This window comes from Perognathus longimembris, chromosome 3 (genome assembly GCF_023159225.1).
Source record: "Perognathus longimembris pacificus isolate PPM17 chromosome 3, ASM2315922v1, whole genome shotgun sequence".
Lineage (NCBI taxonomy): Eukaryota > Metazoa > Chordata > Mammalia > Rodentia > Heteromyidae > Perognathus > Perognathus longimembris.
In genome coordinates this window covers 58,518,376-58,545,802 of record NC_063163.1, presented here as the reverse complement: position 1 = coordinate 58,545,802, position 27,427 = coordinate 58,518,376, and the positions used below count along the sequence as shown (strand labels likewise).

The 27,427-nt window shown below is 42.4% G+C and overlaps 1 protein-coding gene across 3 annotated transcripts in view; it reads left to right on the top strand.

Moving 5' to 3' along the window:
* Positions 1-2,737, top strand: part of Wasf3 (WASP family member 3) — a 140,022-nt gene extending 137,285 nt beyond the window's left edge. For all 3 annotated transcript variants that reach the window (XM_048341609.1, XM_048341610.1, XM_048341608.1), the window contains one exon: positions 452-2,737. In XM_048341609.1, coding sequence (XP_048197566.1) covers positions 452-609 — 158 coding nt within the window. In that variant the 3' untranslated portion in view covers positions 610-2,737. The remainder of the gene's footprint in view (positions 1-451) is intronic.
* Positions 2,738-27,427: the final 24,690 nt, after the last annotated feature.

The following is a 27,427-nucleotide window of genomic DNA, read 5'->3' as shown; positions in this document are numbered from 1 at the left end:
CAAGAGAAAACATTTAAAAACCTAAGTGATAAAAAGCCATCTAACCTTTTTGTTACTAAGCAATTGAGTAGATGGTTGTATTTTACAATAAGTCTTATTTTAAAAAAGGGTTTCTCAATAATAACTGACAACTATTAGTTTAAGGCACTGTTTCCAAGCCTGTGGGCTACAGCACTACCCTGTGGAGTGTCATGTGCCATGTTCTTCTGTAAGTCATATATCACTTAGGCCTACAGAGCTACCCTGTAACCACCATGTTGGCTTAGAACTTCAGGGATGTTCTTATGCACTGTGCTTCTAACGGACTTCCTGAAATGCACTTGACACATTCTTTCTAAAATGTTTTACCCTTTGGTTCATCAGAAAAGCCTAAGGATAAACAGTAGACCTGCTGTTTGTTGTCTTTCATTTGTGAAGGGATTTGATTCTCAAGCACATGTTGTGTCTCTAGGAATCCAGCTGAAGAAGGTTCAGGAGCAGCGAGAGCAGGAGGCTAAGCGGGAGCCAGTTGGGAACGACGTGGCCACAATCCTATCCCGACGAATCGCTGTGGAGTACAGCGACTCTGACGACGATTCCGAGTTCGATGAGAATGACTGGTCCGACTGAGCCATGTGGAGCGAGTGGCAGGTGGACAGCCAGCACACTGTCTGTAGAAGTGTCCTGGGGGTTCACGTGGTCTCTGCACCTAAATAGTAGTATTATAATCCTGTAGCTTAGCACCTTTTGTATTAACAGTGTGATATTGCTTCTGCACATCCACAACTTCTGGGTTTTTTAGTATTTACTGTGTAATATGTAAGTGCCACTAAATATAGCACATCATGCTGCACATGAGGAAATAAGCTGTACCTATCGCATTGTCCTGAAAACAGCATCCTGCTTCCCTCTTGGCCATGAGAGTACTTTCTTTACTGTTACTGATCACTTGATCCTATGGGCTTGCTATGTGTTTGTGAAGCTGCCTGATGTCAGGTCTTTGCAAGATTAATGACCATGTGTCACAGTGATATCTTTTGACCAGTAAGTGATAATGGTTTTACTATTTGTTTCTTTTCTTTTTTTACAATGGGTTTGAGAAGAAGTTGGTTCTACAGGGAAAGGTCTAACAAATCAGGGGAATCAAATGTATCTACATGCAGTGTCTTGGCTTGATAGCCTCTGCATGGGTTTGTGTACACTGTTGAATAGTTTATTGCCTTTGTACATGCTTGTTAAATATAAATTTAGAAAGGGCCCTTTATAGGCAAGGTCAATGCCTGTTGGAAATTTTTGGTAGGAAGTTGCAGCAGCTCAGTAGCAATGCCGATGAGAACAAGATCCTTGCCCCTTTAGAGGCCATTGGGATGCCACGATATTGGCCAACCCTGATGGCCTGGGCACTGACCCTCCAGGACAGACATGAACCATCCCAGGACTGCAGTGCCCAACTGAGCTGCCATGTGTGCACCCTACCAGCTCCCAGTGCAAAGGACTTGCGTGCTTCATTTCCTGGGACCTGAGTCCCAGGTGAGGCAGCCAGAGTTCTTGGCTCCATAGTGCACAACAGAAATAGCAGAGAGAAAAAACACTGTCAGGCTCTCTGCTTGCTCTGAACCTTAAAAGCTCAGGTTTGTATGAAGGATACTGACAGCCAGTCACTTTTCATGGTGCTATGGCCAGATTAGGAGTCTGCCCTGTGATCAGGGCCTTCTCCGGGTTCTAGAAGCACATAGATTTCTTCTGTCATATTGTTGTTGGCACATTCTATTTTAAAAAGTACCTCACAAGATGTGGCAGAGCACCCTGCTTTCTCCTCTGCCCCCCCTGCTCCTTGTCCTACATGATGATCCCAACAGACCTGGCTAACACAGTGAGGCCTGAGACTGGATGAAGGACAGCTGCCTGTTGAGATAAATAATGGCTCCAGGAATGGATTACAGATCTGACAGCACAGATACCCTGAGACTTCCTGAGGAGTTCCCGCCTACTCGCCGCCATGCAGATTCCAGGCACAGTTCCGAAAGCAGAGTTGGGTGAGGTGATGGCGAATGTCAACAGGATGGTGAATTCTAGGGACATAGCTGCATCCATGACACACGCTCTGTCTCTGAGTGGCCAGCTGTCATCTTAGGGTTGTCTATCCTGGATCTTAATTTTAGCACCTAAATTATTGACACTGAAAAGACTGGTGTTACAGCCCCTCTCCAAGGCCGGGCTTTGGCCGTTTGTTGGGAGTCCTCTCATCTGTGCCCACTGCCTGAACCCTCAACCCGGAGCCTGCCCCGGCTTAGCTGTCACTGTACTTCTATAATTTTCATGACTATTAGTAGTTATTGTAAGTTCTTTAAATTGGTGTCCCTTTACTTTCTCTTTTCTAATGTAGAGGTCTGTTGTGTTGACTTTATTTTCAGGACTTTGACCATTTTTAGTCTTATTTTGTCTTTATTATAGTTGCTGTTGTTGTTTTTTGTGTGCAGCATGCCCTGCACAGTTCTAGCGCTCACATTTGGCAAAAACATCTTTGCTGTGTATGGCCCTTCTTTTCTCAAGATGGAGGGAACACATTAAAGCTACTAGCCATGTCAGGAAATCTTCCATTTATTCCTTATCCTAATAAAAATTAGTGGCACTTTACTCACATATTCATGAACCTAGTAATCATTAGTTGTCTTTCCATAGTTTTCATCAAGTTCTTTTTAATTTGGTTTTATGAGTAGGCAGAAGGCTTTTGCCCCTGTTGTATCCTATAAGCTTTTAAAAGAATGGAAAACAACTACAAATCAGGTTATATTATTTTTAGAGTATCTTTTTCAGCACATTTGATTGCATCTAAAATTTCAATTCAGATTTTTAATAGCGCACAAAAAGAAAACAAAGTGAAGTTTGAATTTTTAGGTTTCATGTTCAAACAATGTGGATCAAAATAACTGAAAATCATTTTAAGAGCAAGCATATTTCATTTTGGTTGATTTCACGCGCTGCATTGTAGTTATAAATGAGAAGGTTGTTTTCAGTTATCCCCAGTTGATTTGCTCGGAATGTATCTTAGCTGGAAGTGGATGTGCATCCACTCAGGCAGGTGGAGGGGTGGTGGTGCCTGAGCCCACCCATGCTGCGCAGCGTGGTGGGCCCGAGCAGAGGGCGGGTAATTTCACTGTCAGTCCCAGACCATGAGAATCAGCTGCACTTGAGCTTTTATTTTCGAACACTGCTATTAGAAAATTCATGTTTTCATTTCTGTAAAATTTTTATGAGCATCAAGTGACTAGGTTGTGGGAGTTTGGTAATATTTGCAGCTGAGATACAAGATACATTTTAATCCATTGAAGACTAGTGGGAATGTATCAGCCAAAGTAGCAAGTAATTTTTGTTTCATGAAGCAGAGTATCTGTCATCTTGCAGTATTATCAATGCAGTTGTAAATTGAATCTGAAGTGGTATTAAAAAAAACTGTCTAACAATTTTTATCTGTTTGTATATCTTACTATAGATTATGTACAAGTAACATCTAAATAAAATTACACTTTTAGCCCTACAAGGTTCTGCTTATTTATGAGCATTGTATATTTGACTCTTTGGGAAAAGATGGGATGTTGGATTTTTGTTTTCCATATTTGATAGAAGGTGATTCTACCCTGATTTCCTCTTAAATTTCTGACTGATTTCTGTGCTACCACCGGTTGAGATGAATTCTGTGAAGTATCGTTGGCAGAGCAGCTCTGGGAGCAGGACCCGCATGCTCAGAGGATAGAAGCAAGGACACAAGAGCATCCTAGGCATATTTGGTCTCCATAGAGATAGTAGCTAATGCTAATACCTTAAAATGCGTGTGTGTGTGCCTGCCTACCAGTCTTGGGGCTTGAACTCAGTGCCCTGGGTGCTATCCCTAAGCTTCTGTATTCAAGGCTAGCACTCTACCACTTGAACCATAGCTCCCCAATGGCCTTTTGGAAGTTCATTGGAGATAAGAATCCCACGGACTTTTCCTGCTCTGAACTGTGATCCTCAGGTCTCAGCCTCCTGAGTAGCTAGAATTACAGGTGTGAGTCGCTGGCACCTGGCTTAAAACAGTCTTTCAGTTGAGCATTTTTACCATATGCCAGTGGCTCATACCTGTAATTCTAGGAGACTGAGCTCTAGAGGATTGCAATTCAAAACCAGCCTTGAGCAGAAAAGACTGTAAGACTTCATCTCCAAAATAACCAGCAAAAAGCCAGGCTGGAGATATGACTTAAGTGATAAAGTACCAAGAAAGTGAGCTGAGCAAGCTGTTTTCTGAGTTCAAATCCCAAAACTAGCAAGAAGGGAAGAGAGAGATGGGAGTGGGTAGGAAGAAAGGAAAGAAAAGAAGAAGAAAAAACCCTCTAGGCCACGGGTAAAAAGACTGAAGTGAAGCAAAGTTGCTCACTGGGGGACCGTGCTAGATACAGAACTGAAACCCAGGGCAGAATTTCCTGTGGGGAGTAATGAGAGTCCAGATTGGTAGGTGGGAGTGGCAGCACTGGGAAAACAGGGCTAGAGTGTGCACTTCCTGGAACATCAGATTCTGAGTGCTGATAGTTGGTACCCTGTGTGCCTTCACCCAGCATTTATCAGACCAGGTGGCTGGTTCTTTTCCTCACCTTCTGCCTGGCTGTGCTCTGTGTACATAAACCATGCTCATTGTACCTCATCACTGTTCCTGATGTACTGGAAAAAGAGCCACTGCTTCTTAAATGATTAAAGGAACACATGGGTTTCCAAATGACTTCTCAAACCTAAAGGAAAACTTTCTCAAACATGAAGTACTTTACTATATACTTTGTATTTCCTCCATATTATTGCTTATTACTAGATGAACAGCTTATTTATTGGGGGGGGGGGAAGGTTCCTTGCCAGGTGGCTCATCTAGCAAGTATGGCCTCCAAAGTACTGCTATAGTCTGTATCAAATATGTTTGGTACACAAGATGTCTCAATATTGGTTGAGTGGCTGTCCTTTTAAGAGTAAGAGAGAAGGCTTCAACAAGTACTTGAGGGCCTAGTAGGACCATACCTGTGTGCACATGGACAAAGGGCTCAACAGAGTGCCTAACAGCTCACATGTGAGTGTGAAGGATGAGAGACTTCACAATGGTCTGCATGTCACTTTCTGGACACCAGTGAGCACCGGCTTAGTCCCTGCCCTGGGGGAGCTTCTTGTCTGTCATTCAGCACAAAGGTGCTTCAACTTGGAATGAGATTGTGTGTCTCCACAAACCCACCATGAATTGAAAATGCATTTGCAACTTCCAGCCTCTACTTCATGTCTTTGCTTTGCAGCACCACACAGTGAAGTCTTGGTTGTGCCTCTTGATTGTGATGCTGACAGGAGCTGTGGTGAATATGGTTGTTATTGCCCAGCTTCAGGAAAGGATCCGATTGCATAGTGCTTGCCTAGAAGAAGATTGAACTTTGAAATAGAGAGAACCGTTTCTGCTTAACATTGTCATAAAGTGAAAACACAAGACAGTAAGCCAAGCCATCAAGTAATTGATACCCCATTTTGCATTAACTATTGTTGGAAGTGCCCCAATCTGTGGGCATAGGGAAGCTGGGATTTACAAATGAGCTCGATCAAAGGAAAGGGACAGACATTTTTCCAAAGAGGCATCATATGGACTCCACTAATCGGTCTATACATCCATCTATACATACATGCATGTATTCATGCACATGCATGCACTCCCCCACTTGTCTAGACCTCCATACATACATATGCACAACCACCCATCCATTTCTACATATGCACGTATGTATATACAGACATACATACACACACTCACCTACCTATCCAGCCAACAACCCATGTATCCATCTGTCCACCTACCCATCCACTCACCCAGCCCTCATCCATCCATCCCCACCTATCCATCTACTAATGTGTCTTAGGTATACCTATGCTGAATTTTTTTTAAAAATGTGCAAACTTTTTGTTTGTAAAGTGACAGCACACAAATGGGTTGCTTCTCATCCCTTAGGTGTGATTGTCTCTATTGATCCTGCTTGAGGTTCACTGAGCTTCTGTATGCCTCTTTCTGATCTCTTCATACATTCCTAAATAGATGCATTAAACATCCCAAGAGGATGTAAGTCTCTTCTGCTCTTAAGATGAGATGATAACTGTCATCTGCAATTTGCTCTTAAGTCCATATGGTAATTTTTAAAATTTCATATGATATATGTTTTCTACTCAAATTTCCCATCAGTTTTTTGGGTTGTTTTTTTTTTTTTTTTTGTCTCTGTGTATAAGTGTGTGTGGTACCAGTACTGAGGCTTGAACTCAAAGCCTGAGCATTGTCCATTAGCTTTTTCCCTCAAGGCAGGCACTCTACCACTTGAGTCACAGCTCCATTTTTGGCTTTTTTGGTGGTTAATTGGAAATAAGAATCTTGGAGACTTTTCTACTCAGCTGGCTTGTAACTTTGAAACTCAGATCCCAGCTTCCTATCTCTCTCTCTCTCTCTCTCTCTCTCTCTCTCTCTCTCTCTATATATATATATATATATATATGATATATATATACTGATAGGATATATTCTCTGCTAAAATTCTCCATTCTCCATTTTTTTTATTTATTCTAACCTTTTCTTCTTTACATCTTTCAGGACAGGCCTACTAGTAGCTCTTTTAAAATCCTTACATGGTCATTCCAGACTCTGAATGCATGCTCTCTCTCTCTGTGTCTCTGTCACTCTCTCTCTGTCTTTCTGTCTCTCTCTGTGTCTCTCTCTCTCTCTTTCTCTTGCTTTTTCTTTTGAGTAATTTTGGATAGTATCTAAAAGTTGGTATGATAACATTTTAGAGACTCTGGATTCTGCTCCATTCTGTGTAATATCACTAATTTTCTTTTAAGGAAATCAGCTAGCATGATCAGCTTAATCTTCTAACTCCCTCCCTTGCCTCCTCCCCTTTGCTTCTTGCAATGCACAACAGCAAAAAATCTCTCCAAGTTTTTTTTTAACCTTATTCAGGCTGCTTTGAGTTGGCCTTGACAGAGTTTTATGCAGAATGTTTAGGTGTTCCTCTCTTGTTCTCCTTTCTAGGATCCTCTGGCTCTTTATTTACTCACTCTGAGCCTGATCCTCTGATTTGAGTTGAATCAGTAGAACATCTGATGGCAGACACTCTACTTAAGTTTGGCTGACCTGCTTTGTGGGGCCTGCGTTCAGTCAAAACACAGTTATCAGAAAAATATACCCAAAGTTTTTTCCTTCTAAGAATCGGCTCTCCTCTTGCACCTGGCGTTTTTCTTTCTGACAAGTACCCTCATTTGGGCTGAGGTTTATTTTGTCAAGCTTTAATTTTACCTAGACTTGGTTGCAAATAGGTTCATCCTCAGTCCCAAGAGCCTCATCTATAATAATAATAATATATAATTATTGTAAGCAATATAATATTTGGAGCATTTTTAAGTGTGTGTGTGTGTGTGTGTGTGTGTGTGTGTGTGTGTGTGTGTGGTCTGTGTGCTAATCTTGGGGCTTGAACTCAGGGCCTGGGTACTGTTCCTCTGTTCCTGAGCTTTGTCTGCTCAAGACTGGCTCTCTGCCAATTGCCACAGCTCCACTTCTGACTTTTTGGTGATTCCTTGGAGATAAGAGTCTTACAGACTTTCGGCTTAGGCTAACTTCAAACTACAATCCTCAGATCTCAGCCTCCTTAGTAACTAGGATCCCTGGCGTGAGCCACTGGCACTGTACAATATTTATTTTCAAAACATTTAAAATGTGATTTGTAAATGCATTCATTTACAACAGCAGCCAGGTAGGTACTTTTGGCTCATGACTATAATCCTAGCTTCTCTGGAGGCTGACAGATGAGGATCAAGGTTCAAAGCCATCCCAGACAGCAAAATCCATGCAACTTGTACCTCCAATTAACCACCAAGAAGCTGGAAGTGGAACTGTGGCTCAAGTGGTAGAGCATCGACTTTGAGCATAAAAAAAAAGCTAAGGGAGAGCTCTCGGGCATCAGTACTGACAATACACACACACACACACACACACACACACACACACACACACACAACTTTAGAATTGGTTTAATAAAGGACCATAACAAGCAGTATTTTGATTTTTCTAACAGGCAGCCTTGTATTTGCAAGGATCCCATTGGATCTTTTTAACAAAGTAGTATCCATGCATTGCATGGTGCACTATGAAACACTTGCTACTTATATCTCCTGATTTCTGTGAATCAAGTGCTCTGTAGTATTTGTTAGCCAAATCCAAGTACAGCAGTAATTGGAGACGTGAGATTACTTAAGAAAGTGTCACCCTTAACCCCAGTCTCAATATTTATGTTCATCAAATAATATTTTCACTGAGTACTATTTATTTAGATTTAGGAATAGATGAATACAAAGAAAACATTTCAATTCCTCTTTTTTCCATTCTTTTTTATCTTTAATATGCTGTGGATTGAACCTAAGGTCTCATGTATCCTAATCACCACTGAGCTACAAGCCCAACCCTAAACTACTTACCCTTTATTTTTTAGTTTGATTTGAAAACAAGGTTCCACAGTGTAAAAGCTTGCAAACCACTGCTTACAAATTGCCTGTCCTTACTAACTGATTAGGTTGAGACCAGGAAGAATTCGTATTATTATAGCACCTTGTACAGTCCTCCAATTTCCTCTTCTATGAAGATAAGGCTAGCCAGCCTGGCACTGGTGAATCATACCTGGAATCCTACCTACTTGGGAGGCTGAGATCTGAGAATTGAAGTTTGATGGCACTCTGCAGAAAAGTCCATGACACTCTCTAATCAACCACCCAAAAGCTGGAAGTGGAGGTGTTGGCTTAAGTAGTAGTGCCAGACTTGAGCAAAAAAGCTAAGGGGTAGCCCCCAGGCCCTGAGTTCAAGTCCTGATAATGGGATGTGCACACAGAAACACACACACACACACACACACACACATACACATACACACACACATTTTGTCAAAGCTTGAGAAGACATTCATATTAAACTTGAAAGTGAGGAAATTTCTAGAGATAGCCCAACAGAAGCCTCCATGGCCAGGTGTACTGCCTTTGCAGAGCAGACACCTGAAGATTTATTTGCCCAAAACAGGATTGTCCCATCCAGCAGCTGTGTTAGTCACCTCACAAAATTTCCTGCTGCAGTCAGCATGTGCATCTGTGATTTGAGTAATTAGTTCAAATAAGCACCATGATTAGAGAGGGTGACTCATTCGATGATTTACTGTGAAGAAAAGTTATATATGTATACATGGCAGCAGAGAGTCATCTAAAAATCTTCCAGGTCATGCATGAAGTCACATATCAACACAGTTAATATTCTACTCTGTGCATCAGTTGCTTGGGCCTCAAACCAGATCAAATATAATCCAAACAAATGTAAGAATATGAAGGCTGCGCTTCCTGAAATTTATATACTGGCTCCCCCTTTGAAATGTGAACTTAAGGATCTTGATAATTAGAGTGGCAACTTGCAGCTCATCCCAAAGGTCATTTAGTATTTCAAAGACCTAGGTGTTGATTTGATTTGAAATAGTTTCAAAGAGATTCCCACTCTGGTCTAAGAAGCAGCTCGCTGCACACGCTATATCATTTGGCATTAAGACTCACTCCCTGGATTGATCCGGCCCTGCGCTCAGTCTCAGGGTACTTGGCTGTGCCTCCCTCCTGGGTGGCTGCTTCAGAGTTGCTCATGTGTCATGCTAACCCTCTCCTCATCCATGTCTCGTTCTCCAGGCTCCATCTTCCCCATGGTGAGTGGTTCCTGTGGTTTCCACACATCACCCCATAACATGCAATGACATCCTTCTGTCCCAGGCTGCTAAGCTTGTGGGTCTTCCTCTCCACTCCAACCCGCCCCCTCCCCTACACCAGGCTTCTATTTCATGCCAGGCCAGACCAGGCCACACTGGGAACAGGACTAGGGGGTGCAGAAGCTTTGTAAAATGAAGAAAGGTATAGTTATATAACTGTATTTGAGCTGGAATACTGCCGAGTCCCAGGGAAGTCCCCGGGAACAGGAAGTCCCCTTTGATGATTTCTAAGCTGACACTGAATTTTCTTCCAGTCTGGTTCACACACTTTCGACATCAAAATCACCTGAGCTGTGGGCTAAAATGTCAAGTCTTGGGTCCTATCTCCAATCTATTGATCAACACCTCAAACATGGACTTAATTCTGTGACTTCAGTACCCTCAGGGATTCCTACTCCACACTACCTGGGCTTGAGGCAGGGGCTCAGGCCCCACAACTGCCAGGCCACGGGTGCCTGGTTGCATGCAGATGGACCAACAGAGAGGAACTCTACAATAACCCACTCATTTTCATCTATGGAACCATATGTAAGGATGTGGAATTGTCACGCTAATGTCCTATCTGTGATGTTCCTTTCAGAGCAGCTCTACCTCATAGGCTTCTCCCATAGTTTTCTTGTTGGGTCCTGGCTGCACAAAGCACATCAAGTCCACATTGTGCAGCTTTAACAAAAATCTTGAGACTGGATAATATAACAAACAATGTGTTGGCTTGTAGTTTTGGAGGCTGGGAATTCCAAACCTACCATGCAATAATATGTTCCATCATTCCCACTCCTTCCACCTACATACAGTGCTGTGGATTTGTTATTGTTGGGAAGTCACAGAGGTAAAGATCCCACATTTCTCTCCTTCCCTCCCTACCTCCCTCCCTTCTTCCATCCCTTCCTTTGAATATTTCTTTTTTTCTTGCCAGTCCTGGGACTTGAACTTAGGGCCTGGGCACTGCCCCTGGGCTTTTTTGGTCAAGGCTAGCATTCTACCCCTTGAGCCACAGCTCCACTTCTGGGTTTTTAGTAATACACTGGAGATAAGAGTCTCGTGAACTTTTTCTGGCCGGGCTGGCTTCAAACTCTGATCCTCAGATATCAGCCTTGTGAGGTGCCCAAATTCTTGATGGCTCCTACAAAACAATGAATGAACACACACACAGCAATATAAAGTAGTAAAGCAAGAAGCTGAAGGTGAAAGACAGGCAGACAGACAGAAACACTATTAAGGAAGAGTCAGGCTTGAACTAGATGGCTCAAGACCAAACACAAGAGTTAAGAATTTTGATTTTGGAGCTGGGGATATGACCTAATGGCAAGAGTGCTTGCCTTGTATACATGAGGCCCTGGGTTCGATTCCCCAGCACCACATATACAGAAAACGGCCAGAAGTGGCACTGTGGCTCAAGTGGCAGAGTACTAGCCTTGAGCAAAAAGAAGCCAGGGACAGTGCTCAGGCCCTGAGTCCAAGGCCCAGGACTGGCCAAAATAAATAAATAAAAATAAGAATTTTGATTTTTGCCAGGTGCTGGTGGCTTGTGCCTATATTCTTAGCTTCTAAGGAATCTAAGATCTGAGGATGATGGTTTGAAGCCAGCCCCAGTAGGAAAGTCTATGAGCCTTATCTCCACTAAACAACAAAAAGGCTGGAAGTGGAGCTGTGGCTCAAGTGGTAGAGTACTAGCTTTGACCACAGTTGCTCAGGGACAGCATCCAGTCCCCAAATTCAAGCCCCAGGACCAGCACATGCACACACAAAGAATCTTAGTTTTCCAGGATTTGGAGAGTGTGGGAGGAGTAACAATAATGGATTACTCTCTCAGGGATACAAGAGATTGGCAGATTTGGGAGAGGTAACTTTAAGTACAAGGTCACCATCCCATGATTTTAAGTATATGAGATGCAACATACATGTGTGATAAGCAAACACTCTACCCCTGAGCTATGTGCTAGCCCTTACCTCTCAAAACAACACATTAATCCATTCATGAGGGCTATTCATGATGACTCGATCATCTCTCACTAGACCCTACCTCTCAACAAAGTTACACTGGTGAAATATCCAACCCTTGCTTTTATTATTTAATTTACAGTTATTTGTTTATTTTTGCCAGTCCGAAGGTTTGGACTTGTGGCCTGGACCTGAGCATTCTTTTGCTCAAGGCTAGCACTCTACACTTGACTCACAGTTGCTCTTATGGCTGTGTGTGTGTGTGTGTGTGTGTGTGTGTGTGTAGTAAATTGGTGATATGGGTCTCATGGACATTCTTGCAGTTGGCTTCAAACTGTAATGCGCAGATCTTAGCCTCCTGAGTAGCTAGAATTACAGGCATGAGCCACCAGTGCCTTAATTTTATTTTATTTTATTTGTCTGATCCCAGTGCTGGGGCTTGAACTCAGGGTCTGGGTACTGTCCCTTAACAGTGTTTTGTTTGTTTTTTTCTCAAGACTGGTGCTCTACCACTTGAGCCACACCTTCACTTCTAACTTTTTTTGTTCAACTGGACATCACAAGAATCCCATGGACTATGTTGCCTAAGTTGGCTCTGAACTTCAATCCCAAAACCTCAGCCTCCTGAGTAGCTCGGATTATAGGTGTGAGCCACAGATTTCCTGACTCAACACATGCTTTCTGAGGGCCACACCGGAGCCTTAGCAGTCCAAGCACTCCCCCTTGCAGCTCTGGACCTCAGTAATGAGTGAACCTGAGGTCTGACCTCACAGGGTTCCCCTATGCTTGTGGATATTGGCTTCAGAAAGGCATCTTCCTTGGCTGGAGGAGGGAGATGGGGCTCTGCTCCAGTTCTGCCTCTGGGGCTGGGCAGACAGCATCAAGTCAGCCTTGTGTCTTCAGAGCTTCCTGAACACAATACTCACGGTTGCCTCAACTGCCATTGGGCTGCATCTCCTTCCTCCTGACTTCTTTACTGGCTTGAGTGCAGCCAACTCCCAGTGCCTCTGGAGCCCTTCCCTCTGCAGTAGGAGGTGGGGGATGGAAGGAGAAATGAGCACCAGTGGTGGCAGCTCCAACCCCCGGTCCCTTGGGACAGGTGCCTCAAAAGGAAACATGAAAGAAGCAACGGCTCCCATAGATTTCCTCTGTGTCAGACATTTCACCAAGATGCTTTTGTGGAGGGCTGGCTGTGGTCTGTCACACTGAGCCTCTTCCTCAAGGGCAATCAGCCCTCCTGCCCTGGCTTCTCCTGAGGTGTTCCCCATGACCCCTCAGTCTGAAGGACTCCACCTTCTTCGGTGCTCCTCCCAGGGGCCCACTTGCCCATCAGTTCATTGGCCTTCAATAGAAAACAAGATAAATGCATTTGGTAATCTGGCTTCTCTGAAGACAAATGGCCAGGCTGATTAGCACCCTGGTAGGCCTGCTACCCCTGGTGGCCTGGCATGGCACAGGGAGCTGATGGCAGAGCAGACTGGAGCCAGAGTTGGTCTCCTCCCCATCTCCCCCTGGACTCGTTCCCAGCCACACACTGACAGGGAGCAGCCAGTTGGTTCTGAGGCCTTGGGAAGAAACAGACTGTGAAAGTAGGTTAGGGCAAATGTGTCCCTTCAGGACTCCTGAGAGGCAGGAGGTGGGACTTCCTGTGCTACGAGCTCAATGGAAGGTATCTGTTAGGGGAAGTGAAGGACAAGGCTACTCTCCTGGGAGACTAAAGAGGACAAATCAAGAGTTCCCAGTAATCCAGTAAATCTGGTCCTGTGATTAGTCTTCACTCTGGGGTGTGGGGCAGGGGGTGGGGGGGCAAATGTCTGTCTCTTAAACTCTTTTCCTAGAAGGACATATAAAAGTCCATCATCAGCTGAGCTCCAATGGCTCATGCCTGTAATCCTAGCTACTCAGGAAGTTGAGGATTGGGGTTCAAAAGTCAGCTGGGGCAGACAAATCTGAGAGACTCATCTCCAATTAAGCACCCTGGCACTGAGTTCAAGTCCCAGTACTGGCACACACACACACACACACACACACACACACACACACACACACACACACAATCTACCACTGCATTATTAGGGCTTAGAGACAGGTTTACAGGGTGCTGGTGGGGGCCTCGGGCCCCATAGGATAAATGCTGTTGAGGCTTGGCTGATCTACATCTTCAGGAAATATGACTAGAATGTTCCATCCTGTTTCCCCAGGGGTATGAAGGAGCCAGGGACAGGGCAGGGTTTGGCTGGGAGCTGTGAGGTCAGCAGAAGGCCAGGATAGTAAGGACTGCCTGCATCTGCCCTACTTCTACCTGCAGAAAGGGGAAGACTTTTGCTTTTGTTGGCTCACTGAGTACACACACTGTTTCAATGGAGTGGGAGCTGTCATCCATCTCATAGGCCATAACTCAGGGGCCCCACCACTTGCCCAGGGTCAGAGAATTGAGATTCCAGTCCTGGACTTCCTGATGCCAAACTTCCTGCAGCTGGCACCCCTCCCATAGGCGGACTCCCCGGCTTTCCCAGAGCTGCCCTGCTGCGTCTCAGTGACTGGAATAAACATCTCCAGCTAAGTAGGCAGACATCTGCCCGTCTCCCCTGACTTTTCAAATATGTTGCACATGATAGAATTATGTCAAGTTGCACTGTCAAAATGTCCCTGTGAATGTTGAAGAGTATTTAAGGAGACAGGCAGCTGGGCTGGGCCCCACTGATAGGAAACACCCTCTCCAGGCAGATGGAGTACAGACAGCAGACTTTGGAGTGTGGAAGGTGTCAGGAGATAGGCAGCTGTGGATAGTTAGCGAAGTAGGGTGAGTCAGGTTAGTAGACCTGTGGGGGTGGGAAGCCTTCTGGAGTATCCCTACTCCCTACCCCTGGATGTCATACCCAGACCTCTTTTCTCCCCTGGGTAGAGGAAGAATCAGACTGAAATCAGGTCTCAAAGTCCTGCTTGGCAGTGAACCACCAGGGTATCCAGCGACCCAGGCATCCATGATAGGAAGGTCATGGACTCATCTGGCTAAAGCAAATGTCACTGAGGCGCTAACAGGGCCACCTCCCTTGCATTTCTGTAGTAAAACGCTGCCCTCCTGTGGCCAATTCATGAATTACAGCCTCAGAAGACCAGCTTCATGCTTGTTCTACTTACCAATTCTTTCCCTCTGGCCATCAGTCCTTCTTTAAACAAATAAGTATTTCTTGTGCATTTCTGTTGAAAGCAGACTGGAACAATCTCTCTGCAGGGCAATTTAGCAAATCTTTATCAAAGCTTAAACTATACATATCCAAAACAGAGCAATTTCCATTTCTACCAATAATATCCCAGATAGAATGGATTTAAAAAAAAAAATGCATTCTCTTCCAGAATCTCACTTCTCTCTACAAGATAAGAAAGAGATGGACTCTGTTTCCACCTCTGGAACTTTTGGAGCTGCCTCCCTTGTGTGCATGACTGTCTTCAGAAAATGGGCTTTGAAAGGCAATGAGACTTCTGTCTTGCTCTGTTGAACTACCATTTCTGGAACAGCACCTCCATATTGTGAGGAATCCAGGGCATATTGTAAGGATGACCACCTTAGTCCCCAGCGGTCAGACCATGCTCTTCCAGACCTGTGAGTAAACAAGGCTTGGGACCTTCAAACCCCAGCTTGTAAGAAGCCGAACCTGCTGTCCAGAGACAAGAATCCTCCAGGCCCCTGAGCTCTGCTGCTCAAATCAGATGTGTGAGCAAAAGTACATGTGCTTTTCATATGAAGTTACTAACTTTTGGAGTCGTTATTGCCTGGGCCACACATACAAACAGATCAGATACAGTATTCATACATGTACAAAATGACATCTTCACCACAGTACTGGTTACAGAATCATTATTATGGTGTCTGCACTACAGGGTATTTTGTGAGTATAAAGAGAATGAGGGTCAACACTGATAGCATCTTCCAGAAATATCAGAGTTGTTGGTTTTTTTTTTTTAAGGAAGGTATATGCTATTCATTAGAGATTTTTTTTTTTGGCGTGTTCATGAATATTTTACTCAAGATTTATTTCTCCCTATTCCTCATTTAGAAGATTGTGGCTAGATTTCTTTTTTTTATTGTCAAACTGATATACAGAGCAGTTACAGTTTCATACTTTAGGCATTGGATACATTTCCTGTACTGTTTGTTACCTCCTCCCTCATTCTCCCCTCCCCCCTCCCCTTTCACTTTCCCCCCATGAGTTGTTCAGTAGACTTACACTAAATAGTTTTGCAAGTATAGCTTTTGTAATTGTTTGTCTTTTTTACCCTGTGTCTCTCGATTTTGGTATTCCCTTTCAGTTTCCTAGTTCTAATACCTGTATACACGGTTTCCAATGTACTCAGATAAGATACAGAGATAGTGAAGGTACAACCACAGGAAGGGCATACAAGAGGATCATCAATAATAGAAGCCACGGTTTCACATCACATGTTGAAAGTAATTACAACAGTGATATAACAGTCGTTTCCATAACATGGAGTTCATTTCACTTAGCATCATCCTTAGAGTCCATGTTTCTTTGAGTCTGGCTCACTTCACTTAGTATAATTTTTTCCAAGTCCTTCCATTTCCTTACAAATGGGGCAATGTCATTCTTTCTGATAGAGCCATAAAATTCCATTGTGTATATGTACTACATTTTCCTGATCCATTCGTCTACTGAGGGGCATCTGGGTTGGTTCCAGATTCTAGCTATGACAAATTGTGCTGCGATGAACATTGTTGTGCTGGTGGCTTTAGTGTGTTCTTGTTTGTGGTCTTTTGGGTAGATGCCCAAAATTGGGGCTGCTGGGTCATAGGGGAGCTCTATGTTTAGCCTTCTGAGGAATCTCCATACTGCTTGCCAGAGTGGCTGAACCAGTTTACATTCCCACCAACAATGAAGTAGGGTTCCCTTTTGGCCACATCCCCTCCAACATTTGTCATTGTTAGTTTTCTTGATATATGACATTCTTGCTGGGGTGAGATGGAATCTCAATGTTGTTTTGATTTGCATTTATGGCCAGTGATGTAGAGCACTTTTTCATATATTTCTTGGCCATTCTCATTTCCTCATCAGCGAAGTCTCTTTTTAAGTCTTTAGCCCACTTTTTGATGGGGTTATTGGTTCTTTGTGGTTTTGTTTTGGAGGAACGTAATTTTTTTAGTTCTGCATATATTTTAGATATGAGGATTTTAGATATGAGGATTTTAGATATAAGGAAAGAAAAAAGGCCAGGCCCTGATAGCTCATGTCTGTAATCCTTGATACTCACAAGGCTCAGATCTGGGGATTTCAGTTTGAAGCCAGTTCAGGTAGAAAAATCTGTGAGATTCCATCTCCAAAGAAGCCATTGAAAAGCAAGGTTCAAGGTACGGTTCCAGTGATAGAGTACCAGCTGAGCAAACAAGCCAAACATGCACTAAACCCTGAGTTCAACCCCAGTACTGAAAAAAAAAAAAACAGTCAACATCACTTAATACAAGGGCTATGTTTTAAGAAGTTTATGATTATGTAATTTTGTTGGTTAATTTTAGGTATAGTTACTCAAACCTGGATAGTATAGGCCAGTCATTAGGGTTCCTTGTGTGTATTGGGGCTTGAAATCAGGGACTCATGTTCTTACTTAGCATTTATTCTCCCTCAAGGCTGGAACTCTCTCACATGAATGATACCTCTACTTTCAACTTTTTGGTGGCTCATTAGAGATAAGAGTCTCTTGGATTTGTCTGAACAGGCTAATTTCAAACTGGGATCATTGAATCTCAGCCTCCTGAGTTGCTATTATTCCAGGATTCCAAGTGTGAGCCACTGGTGGCCAGACTGATTCAAATGAGACACCAGGTAAACACAGATGCCTGTGGCTGCTGCTGAAATAATAGGGCATGCACTATTTTCAGTAAACTTTTTTTTTTTAATTAGTAGAAAGACCATACTCTAAGATAATAGTAGCAAAGTATGGTGAGTAAATGCAAGAACCAGCAACCTCATTGCTTATTGTCATTGTCTCAGGATATGTTCTATGTATAATTTACACATGATACTTTCCTATGACTGACACCTCAGTAGGTTATTCACACAGCATGGCCAGAACACACAGGCAGTGCATTGTGATACCAGGTTACTATGGTTACCATCCCTGGACAATAGGGAGTTTTCAGCTCCATAGCAATTTACAGGACCACTGCTGCATGTGCAGCCCTTTACTGACCAGAATGTCATTATGTAGCACATGATGATGTATCTATTTTTCTTTATATATGCATAAAGTGTTTCTGTTGTTGTTTTTTTTTTGCCAGTCCTAGGGCTTGAACTCGGGGCCTGAGCACTGTCCCTGGCTTCTTTTTGCTCAGGGATAGCACTCTACCACTTGAACTGCAGCTCCACTTCTGGCTTTTTCTACATGTTATGTGGTGCTGAGGAATTGAACCCAGGGCTTCATGTATACGAGGCGAACACTTTACCACTAGGCCATATTCCCAGCCCCTGCGTAAAGTGTTTCTGAAAGGATCATTTTTTAAAGTGATACTATAAACATAGAGGAGGTCTCTGAGATGTCTCAGAAAAATCATTCCTTCAGACATCTTTCGTACCTTTAACCATGTGACTGTTTACCCAACTAGACATTTCCTGATTCGTTTTAAATGTAAAAAGACCAGGAACTGCTGGGCAGGAGTGGCTCATGCCCATAAGCCTAGCTAGTCAGATGGCTGAGATCTGAGGATTACAGTTTGAAGTTAGTCCAGGCAGAAAAGTCAGTGAGATTTATCTCCAATTAACCAGCAAAAAGCCAGACGTAGATCTGTGGCTTAAGTGGTAGAACTACCAACCTTGAGCAAAAAAAAACTAAAGAGAGCCATGGCCCTAAGTTCAAGCTCCAGTACTGAGACACACACACACACACACACACACACACACACACACACACACACACATGCACACACACACACACACACACTTTGTCACTACTTTGATATATGCTCAGAATGGTGATGTAGAGAAGAAAGGCACAACTTTTATGATACAGTTCATCCTATTTCCCTTCTGGAGAGCTAAACAATGGAGCATAGGACTGGATTGTTCAAGGTTGTCCAGAGAAACAGAACTGATTGAACAAATCCTGGGAGGAAAGGCATTACAAGGAATTGGAGCAAACAATGGTGAAGGCTGTGAAGTCTCAGGTTCTGCCTTCTGGAGACCCAAGAAAGCCAAAGCGCCGAGGAAGGGATGAGGACACATCCCGGTGCACGCAGGCAGGCCCAGGGGTATACTCTTCCTGTGTTCTCTCTAGGCCTCAGCATGCTGGTGATGCCACTCACATGGGAAGCCCACCTACTGTATGTGCCCTCCACCACTTCAGATGAAATCCTCTCACAGATACACCCAGAAACAGTGAACTGTGTCTTCATCTGTTCTCTGTTGCTATCGTAAAATGCCAGAAGCCAGGTAATGTGTATAATATACACTGTATATACATATATATATATATATATACACATATACATCTATATGTGTGCTCATATATATGAATAGGGCTGGAAGTCTGAGCGCATGAAGCATAACTGTGTGTGCCAGGGGACTTTCTGCTGCATGGTAACATGGCGGCAGGCCACTTTGCAGTCACCTTAAATTCCAGAAAGGCTGAGAGGCACCATCTAATAACAGACCAGTAAATGTCTTTAGGGGGACTGAAGCTGCCCCATGATGGCCTCCATGACTGAGAGGACAGCCGTGGTCTTTTGAATAGCATTGTCCTGGTATATGTTTTTGCACCATTTTCCTTTCAACATTCTGTAGCCCTGTGTCTCTTTTTAACCATCTACACTTTCCGTTGCAAAACCCAGCTTGCAACCCGGTTGCAACTCAGCAATGAGAGGAGTTGTATTGGCTGTCAGCATTGATGGATGTTATTGAGGAACATATATTAAATGATAACATGTTACCTTGTACCAAACACAGCAAGCATACTAGCTTGGTGCTCTCTTCTCAGTCACTAATGCCAGCATGGGGGTAGTTTCCATCTCCATAAAGAGATTTTTTTTTAAATCTGTTACGAGATATCTCTTCTCCTTTGTGGAGGTTAACGTAAGACTGCAGTGACTTCAGAGAGACTAGCTTAGAAAGGAGACATCTATTTTTTTAAGAGTAATGTAAACTATGAATGAGTCAAGGCTTAAAAAGGACTGTGTATATTCATTGTTTAAAGGGATCATACTTGGCCATCCTTGGCAAGAGCAAAAATGACAAGTTTTATTAGACTCTTAGAAAAATAAGTCTCATTGGCTCTCATTTATGCCTTGACTCTCATTTACAAATCTCACTTGCTTTTTTAAGACCATTTCATTTTCTTAACCACCTTGTATGTTTCTACTGAACCTGGGTTTGTGCTTGCATACTAAGGACGGTACTTACATATGGTGAATCACTATCGACAGTGTTGCAGAAATCTTGTTTCGCTGGACCCACATTGTGATATGGCAGCAAATGCCAACATTTTGGGGCACAGCAGCAAACCTACAGAGACCCTGATTGTAGTTGTTGCTGTGGTTGTTTGTTTAGGGTTTCCTTTCCTTTTCTGAATCAGGAGGAATGGCCTGAAGGTAGGGAGCTTATGCATTACTCCCTCCTGTAGTAGCTCTGGGTGTCACGTCTCCTTTTTAACATGATTCTAGTTAAGTGGAGAAGAGACAGAAGAAGAGGAACTGGTCACATTTTTTTTGTTTTTGTTTTTTTTTGTTTTTATTATAAAACTGATGTACAACAATGGAATTTTATGCCTCTATCAGAAAGAATGACATTGTTCCATTTGTAAGGAAATGGAAGGACTTGGAAAAAGTTATACTAAGTGAAGTGAGCCAGACCCAAAGAAACATGGACTCTATGGCCTCCCTTATTGGGAATAATTAGTACAGGTTTAGGCAAGCCATAACAGAGCATCACAAGGCCCAATAGCTATACCCTTAGAAACACATAAGATGATGCTAATTGAAATGAACTCCATGTTATGGAAACAAGTGATATATCACAGTTGTAACCACTTTCAACGTCCTATGTGTATGTGTAGTTTCTATTATAGATAATGTTTTGTATCACCTTCCTATGTTTGTACCTACACTATCTCTGTAATCTTATCTGAGTATATTGGAAACCGTGTTTACTGGTATTGGAAGTAGGAAATTCAAAGGGAATACCAAATTCGAGAGACACAGGGTAAAAAAAGAGAAATAACTACAAAAGCAATACTTGCAAAACTGTTTGGTGTAAGTGAACTGAACACCAGGGGGGAGGAGGGAAAGGGGGGGAGGGAGGGGGGCATGAGGGACTAGGCAACAAACAGTACAAGAAATGTATCCAATGCCCAACGTATGATACTGTAACCTCTCTGTACGTCAGTTTGATAATAAAAATTTGAGAAAAAAAAACTGATGTACAGAGAGGTTACAGTTTCATACGTTAGGCATTGGATACATTTCTTGTACTGTTTGTTACCTTGTCCCTCATACCCCCCTCCCCCTCCCCCTTTCCCCCCCTGAGGTGTTCAGTTCACTTACACCAAACAGTTTTGCAAGTATTGCTTTTGTTGTTGTTTCTCTTATTTTACCCTTTGTATCTCAATTTTGGTATTCCCTTTCAATTTCCTAATTCTAATACCAGTGTACACGGTTTCCAATATACTCAGATAAGATTACAGAGATAGTGTAGATACAATCACAAGAAGGTGATACAAGAACATCATCAATAGTAGAAACTACAGATACACATGGGCTGTTGAAAGTAGTTACAACTGTGATATAACAATCATTTCCATAAAATGGAGTTCATTTCACTTAGCATCATCTTATGTGATCATAAGGGTATAGCTATTGGGCCTTGTGATCCTCTGCTGTGACTTGCCTAAACCTGTGCTAATTAATCCCAATAAGGGAGACCATAGAGTCCATGTTTCTTTGAGTCTGGCTCACTTCACTTAGTATAATTTTTTCCAAGTCCTTCCATTTCCTTACAAATGGGGCAATGTCATTCTTTCTGATAGAGCCATAAAATTCCATTGTGCATATGTACCACATTTTCCTGATCCATTTGTCTACTGAGGGGCATCTGGGTTGGTTCCAGATTCTCGCTATGACAAATTGTGCTGCAATGAACATTGTTGTGCTGGTGGCATTACTGTGATTTTGTTTGTGGTCTTTTGGATAAATACCTAAAAGTGGGGTTGCTGGGTCATAGGGGAGTTCTACATTTAGCCTTCTGAGGAATCTCCATACTGCTTGCCAGATTGGCTGAACCAGTTTACATTCCCACCAACAATGAAGTAGGGTTCCCTTTTGGCCACATCCCCTCCAACAACTGTTATTGTTAGTTTTCTTGATATATGACATTCTTACTGGGGTGAGATGGAATCTCAATGTTGTTTTGATTTGCATTTCTTTTATGGCCCGTGTTGTAGAGCACTTTTTCATATGTCTCTTGGCCATTCTCATTTCCTCATCAGAGAAGTCTCTTTGTAGGTCTTTAGCCCACTTGATGAGGGGGCTATTAGTTCTTTGCGGTTTTGTTTTGGAGGAAGGTAATTTTTTTAGTTCTGCATATATTTTAGATACGAGGCCTTTGTCCGTTGAATGGCTGGTAAAGATCTTCTCCCAGTCTGTGGGCTTTCTGTTTATCTTGCAAGCTATGTCCTTTGCTGTGCAGAAGCTCTGCAGTTTGATGCAGTCCCATTTGTCCAACCTTTCTTTGATTTGTAGCCTTTCTGGGTCTTTGTTAAGGAAGTTCCGTCCTGCGCCAAGGAGCCCAAGTGTTTCTCCTACTGCTTCCCTTAGTGTTTTCAGGGTGTCTGTTTTGATTTCGAGGTCTTTAATCCATTTGGAATTGATTTTGGTGCAGGGTGATATATAAGGATGTAGTTTTAGTTTGTTGCATGTGTTGAGCCAGTTTTTCCAGCACAATTTGTTAAAGAGGCTATCTTTCTTCCAAACTATTGTTTTAGCCCCTTTATCAAAGATTAAGTAGGCGTAGTTCTGTGGGTTCATTCCCGGGTCTTCAATTCTGTTCCATTGGTCTTCAGGCCTGTTCCGGTGCCAATACCAAGCTGTTTTTATTACTATAGCTTTATAATACAGCTTGAAGTTGGGTATTGTAATTCCTCCAACACTGTTCTTTCTGCTTAGGATTGTTTTTGCTATTCTAGGTCTTTTATTGTTCCATATGAATTTCTGGATTGCTTCCTCTATTTCATCAAAAAATGGTGTTGGGATATTAATGGGTATTGCATTGAATTTGTAGATAGCCTTTGGCAATATTGCCATTTTGATTATATTAATCCTCCCAATCCAGGAGCATGGGAGGTTTTTCCATTTCCTTAGTTCTGACTTAATTTCGTTTTTCAAGGTTTTAAAGTTCTCCTCAAAGACGTCTTTCACTTCTTTGGTTAAGGTTATTCCTAGGTATTTTATGTTTTTGGGGGCTATTGCAAAGGGCGTTGCTTTCCTGATATCAGCCTCGGTCTTTGGGTCGTTAGCATAGAGAAAGGCCGTTGATTTTTGAAGGTTTATTTTATATCCTGCAACTTTGCCAAAGGTTTGGATCAGCTCTAGTAGCTTGGGGGTAGAGTCTATGGGATTTTTTTTGCCAGTCCTGGGCCTTGGACTCAGGGCCTGAGCACTGTCTCTGGCTTCTTCCCGCTCAAGGCTAGCACTCTGCCACTTGAGCCGCAGCGCCACTTCTGGCCATTTTCTGTATATGTGGTGCTGGGGAATTGAACTGAGGGCTTCTTGTATACGAGGCAAGCGCTCTTGCCACTAGGCCATATCCCCAACCCCAAACTGGTCACATTTTAAATACACAGATTTAGAAATTTTGATGACTTCACTCAGTGGTTCTGAGGCATTGATAGCATCCTTTACATCTGCCTTTACATTGACAGTGTTGAAGCAGGGTGAATAGAGCATTGTTGTCTTTTCTAGTAAGCTGTTTCATGAGGTTTTCTTTGGAATTTCTGGGTACGTTCAAGAAAATGTTGTGCATGTTGTATCTAATCTGATGTACTTACCCATCTCATTACAAACAAAAACACGCAGACTGCACTTTGTAGCTCTGGAATCCTTGAGAGACAGAAATAATTTTTTTCTTTCCTAACTTTGATATTGTGGCTATAATGTTTTCATTTTGATTTTTCCAAATCCTTTAGGTCTACTTCTATGAGCCTACCTGTAGCACTGGATTACAATGTCTGTGTCATTTCTCTATCCCGTTAACTTTAAAACTGTGGTAAAAGTGTAAGCCAGCCCATAACAGATTTTTGTACATGTTAAAGAACTTATTGTTCAGTTTCCATAATTATTGTTCAAGAAAGACTGATGAAGATGTTCTATGCTATCCTGGACCATGTTAATTATACTTACAATGTATTTGGTTTCATATCACAATGATTTGTCCTCAATGACTCTTTCATCCTTTCTAGGCAATTTTGTGTGGTGTTGCAGTCTTCCTTTGTCTTGTATTGCTCTGACAACTGTAATTTGAATCAGATCTGCAAAAGGCCCAAAAGAAAATGTATTTTGATATTAAAAAAAAAAGAAAAGAGACATACAAAATGGGCATAAGAATACCAAGCTTTTAGTTAATTCATGAGCCCAGGAAAAAAGCTTTTATGCATCTTCTGTCTATGGGTAAGATCAGTTTAATTTTTCTCTCTTAATTTATTTGATTTTGTTTTCAAGGTTATGTTTGCCTCATGCAAACATGACCAAGAAAAGATTCGTGCTTCTTTCTGTTCTGTAGAAGAATGTGTATACAATTAGCGTTTGGAGTCCTGAGTTTAAGATTAAAGAGTAGTCAAGAGTGAACACATCTGAGTCTGGCCTTCTCTTTGTAGAAAGGCTTTTTAATGCTGACCTACTTTCTTTCATGTTTGTAGGGCATTTCAAAGCTATTATTTCATATCAAGTCATTTCTGACCATTTCTCTTTCTATAGAAATTAGACTAGCTGCTAGGGTCTAAATGAGTGCTCCCCAAATTCATTCATAAGGGCTTTAGGTTTTATAGACAAAGAAGTAAGGACAAGGAGAAAGAGGTATATATGAGTATTAAACATACCTGGTCCAAATGTGGCCTGATAGATCATTATTTCAGCCCTTCTTTTGGGGGAAAGGGTCCAGGGAAATCCTTATCACTTCATCAGTTGAGAGGAGCAAAAAAGTCACTGTTGTTTGGAGGACATGTAAGACCAAAACAGAAAAAACAGCAACTATGCGCATGAGTCCTAGGCCCTATGAACATGATGCCTACTGTGTATTACAGGGCAAACAAACATGGCTCTGACTGCCTTTGCTCCATACTAACTCAGTTGTGTCTGCCTAGCCTCTCTTTTGTTTTCATTTATATGGGAAGAATAGGTTGGAGGTTGCTGAAGGAGCAGAGTCTGGGCAGTGGTGCCTCACTCCTGTAATTCTACCTACTCAAGAGGTGAGATCTAAAGATGATGGTTCGAAGCCGATCATGGGTCAAAGTCAGCCCAGGAAGAAATGTCTATGGGACTTCCACCCAAATGCTGGAAATTGAACTGTGCCTCAAGTGGTAGAGCACCAGCATTGAGCAAGAAAAGAGGATTGTACCCAGGTCCTAAATTTAAGCCCCAGCGGTGACACCAAGGGGGGAAAAAACAAAGAAGAGCAGAGCTGAGAGTTAAAACAGGCAAACTGAATGGAATCTGTTCTTTTAACTGCATTTGTAGATCTTTCTGGTGAAGAAATTTCTGTCATTACCACAGAACATTTTTTGTGTGTTTTCTTTATTTTAAATCTAATAATAATGTAGCATGAGTGTTCCTTTGTGTTTTTTGTTTATTTGTTTTTGGGTTTTTTTCTTTCTTTTTTTTTTTTTTTTTTGGCCAGTCCTGGGGCTTGGACTCAGGGCCTGAGCACTGTCCCTGGCTTCTTTTTTTTTTTTTTTTTTTTGCTCAAGGCTAGCACTCTGCCACTTGAGCCACAGCGCCACTTCTGGCCATTTTCTGTATATGTGGTGCTGGGGAATCGAACTCAGGGCCTCATGTATATGAGGCAGGCACTCTTGCCACTAGGCCATATCCCCAGCCCCTTGTTTTTGGTTTTTGTGCTACTCCTGGGGCATGAACTTAGGGCCTGGGTGCTGTTGCTCAGCATTTTTGCTCAAGGCTAGCCCTCTGGTGCTTGAGCCTCAACTACATTTGCAGAGTTTTGGTGGCTACTTGGAGATGAGAGTCTCATGAACTTTCCTTCCTGGGCTGGCTTCAAACCACGACGCTCAGATCTCAGCCTCCTGAGTAACTAGGGTTATAGGTGTGAGCCACTGGTGCCAGGCAGTAGTGTTCTTTTCTTTGGTATATGTTTTTCGCACCACTTTACTTTCAACCTTTGGTATCTCTGTGTATCCCTGTGTATATGTCGCTTTCCAACAACCTGAATTCTCATTTGCAAAATCCTGACATGGCAACCAGCAATGGGAGGAGTTGCATTGACGGTATCATTGAGGAGTGGATGTTATTAGGATCAATTTATTAAATTGTAAGACCATTCAGGCAACAACAACAGCAAAACCAATTTGGACTTTTTTCTTTATTCTTACAGATATCTTTTGGTGTTTACAAGGTAAATGGTTAACTTAAAAATTATTGAGGAGAGAGCAAGGGAAGGGGTGACATGATCTAAAAACAAATGTACTCTTTACTTACTTATATAACTGTAACCCCTCTGTTTATCACCTTTATAATAACAATTAAAAAAAACTTATTTCCTACACATGCTGTTTCCAGTCAGCAAATTAAGCTGTGTTCTCTTTCTCCTTTTTCCTCTTTCTTTCTTCCTTCCTTCCTTCCTTTCTTTCTTTCTTTCTTTCTTTCTTTCTTTCTTTCTTTCTTTCTTTCTTTCTTTCTTTCTTTCTTTCTTTCTTTCTTTCTTTCTCTCCCTTCCTTCCTTCTTTCCTTCCTTCCTTCCTTCCTTCCTTTCTTTCTTTCCTTTTCCTTCCTTCTCTCTTTCTTTTTCTTTTCTCCTTCTTCCTTCCTTTAAAAGATTTATTTTTTAAAAATTATTTTTGCAAGGCACTGGTGGCTCCTATCTGTAATTCTAGCTACTCAGGAGGTTCAGATCTAAGGATCTGAACTGGGCAGGAAAGCATGAAAGACTCTCATCTCCAATTAACTAGAGAAAAGCTAGATGTAGACCTGTGGTAGAGCACCAGCTTTTAGCAACAAAGCTAAGGGATAGTCCCCAAGCCCTGAGTTTAAGCCCCAGCACTAGGATACATGAACAGGCACACACATGCATGCACATACACACACACACACACACACACAATCATTCTAGTCTTTAACAAATTAGAAATTGATACACTGCTTCTATTTTTAAAATCATTACCCTGAATAATTACAACATAGAAACTCCATTTGTCAAAGTTGAAAGTTAATCAATTATTTTCCCCATGGTTGTAGAAAACCTTTTCAACTGTCAATGTGACACATACACGGGCCAAGCAGACACACTCTCCCACTCTCTCTGGAGGAGGATGGACATACATGTCTTGGATTCCACCCTGGCCCTTTCACTTCTCTGAAACAACACAGGAGCCTTCACTCTATGTGCCTGTCTCAGTCAGCTTAGGCTGCATAGCAAAAATACCCCAGGCTGGATGTGCCTCAATTTATTTTCTCACTGTCCTGATAG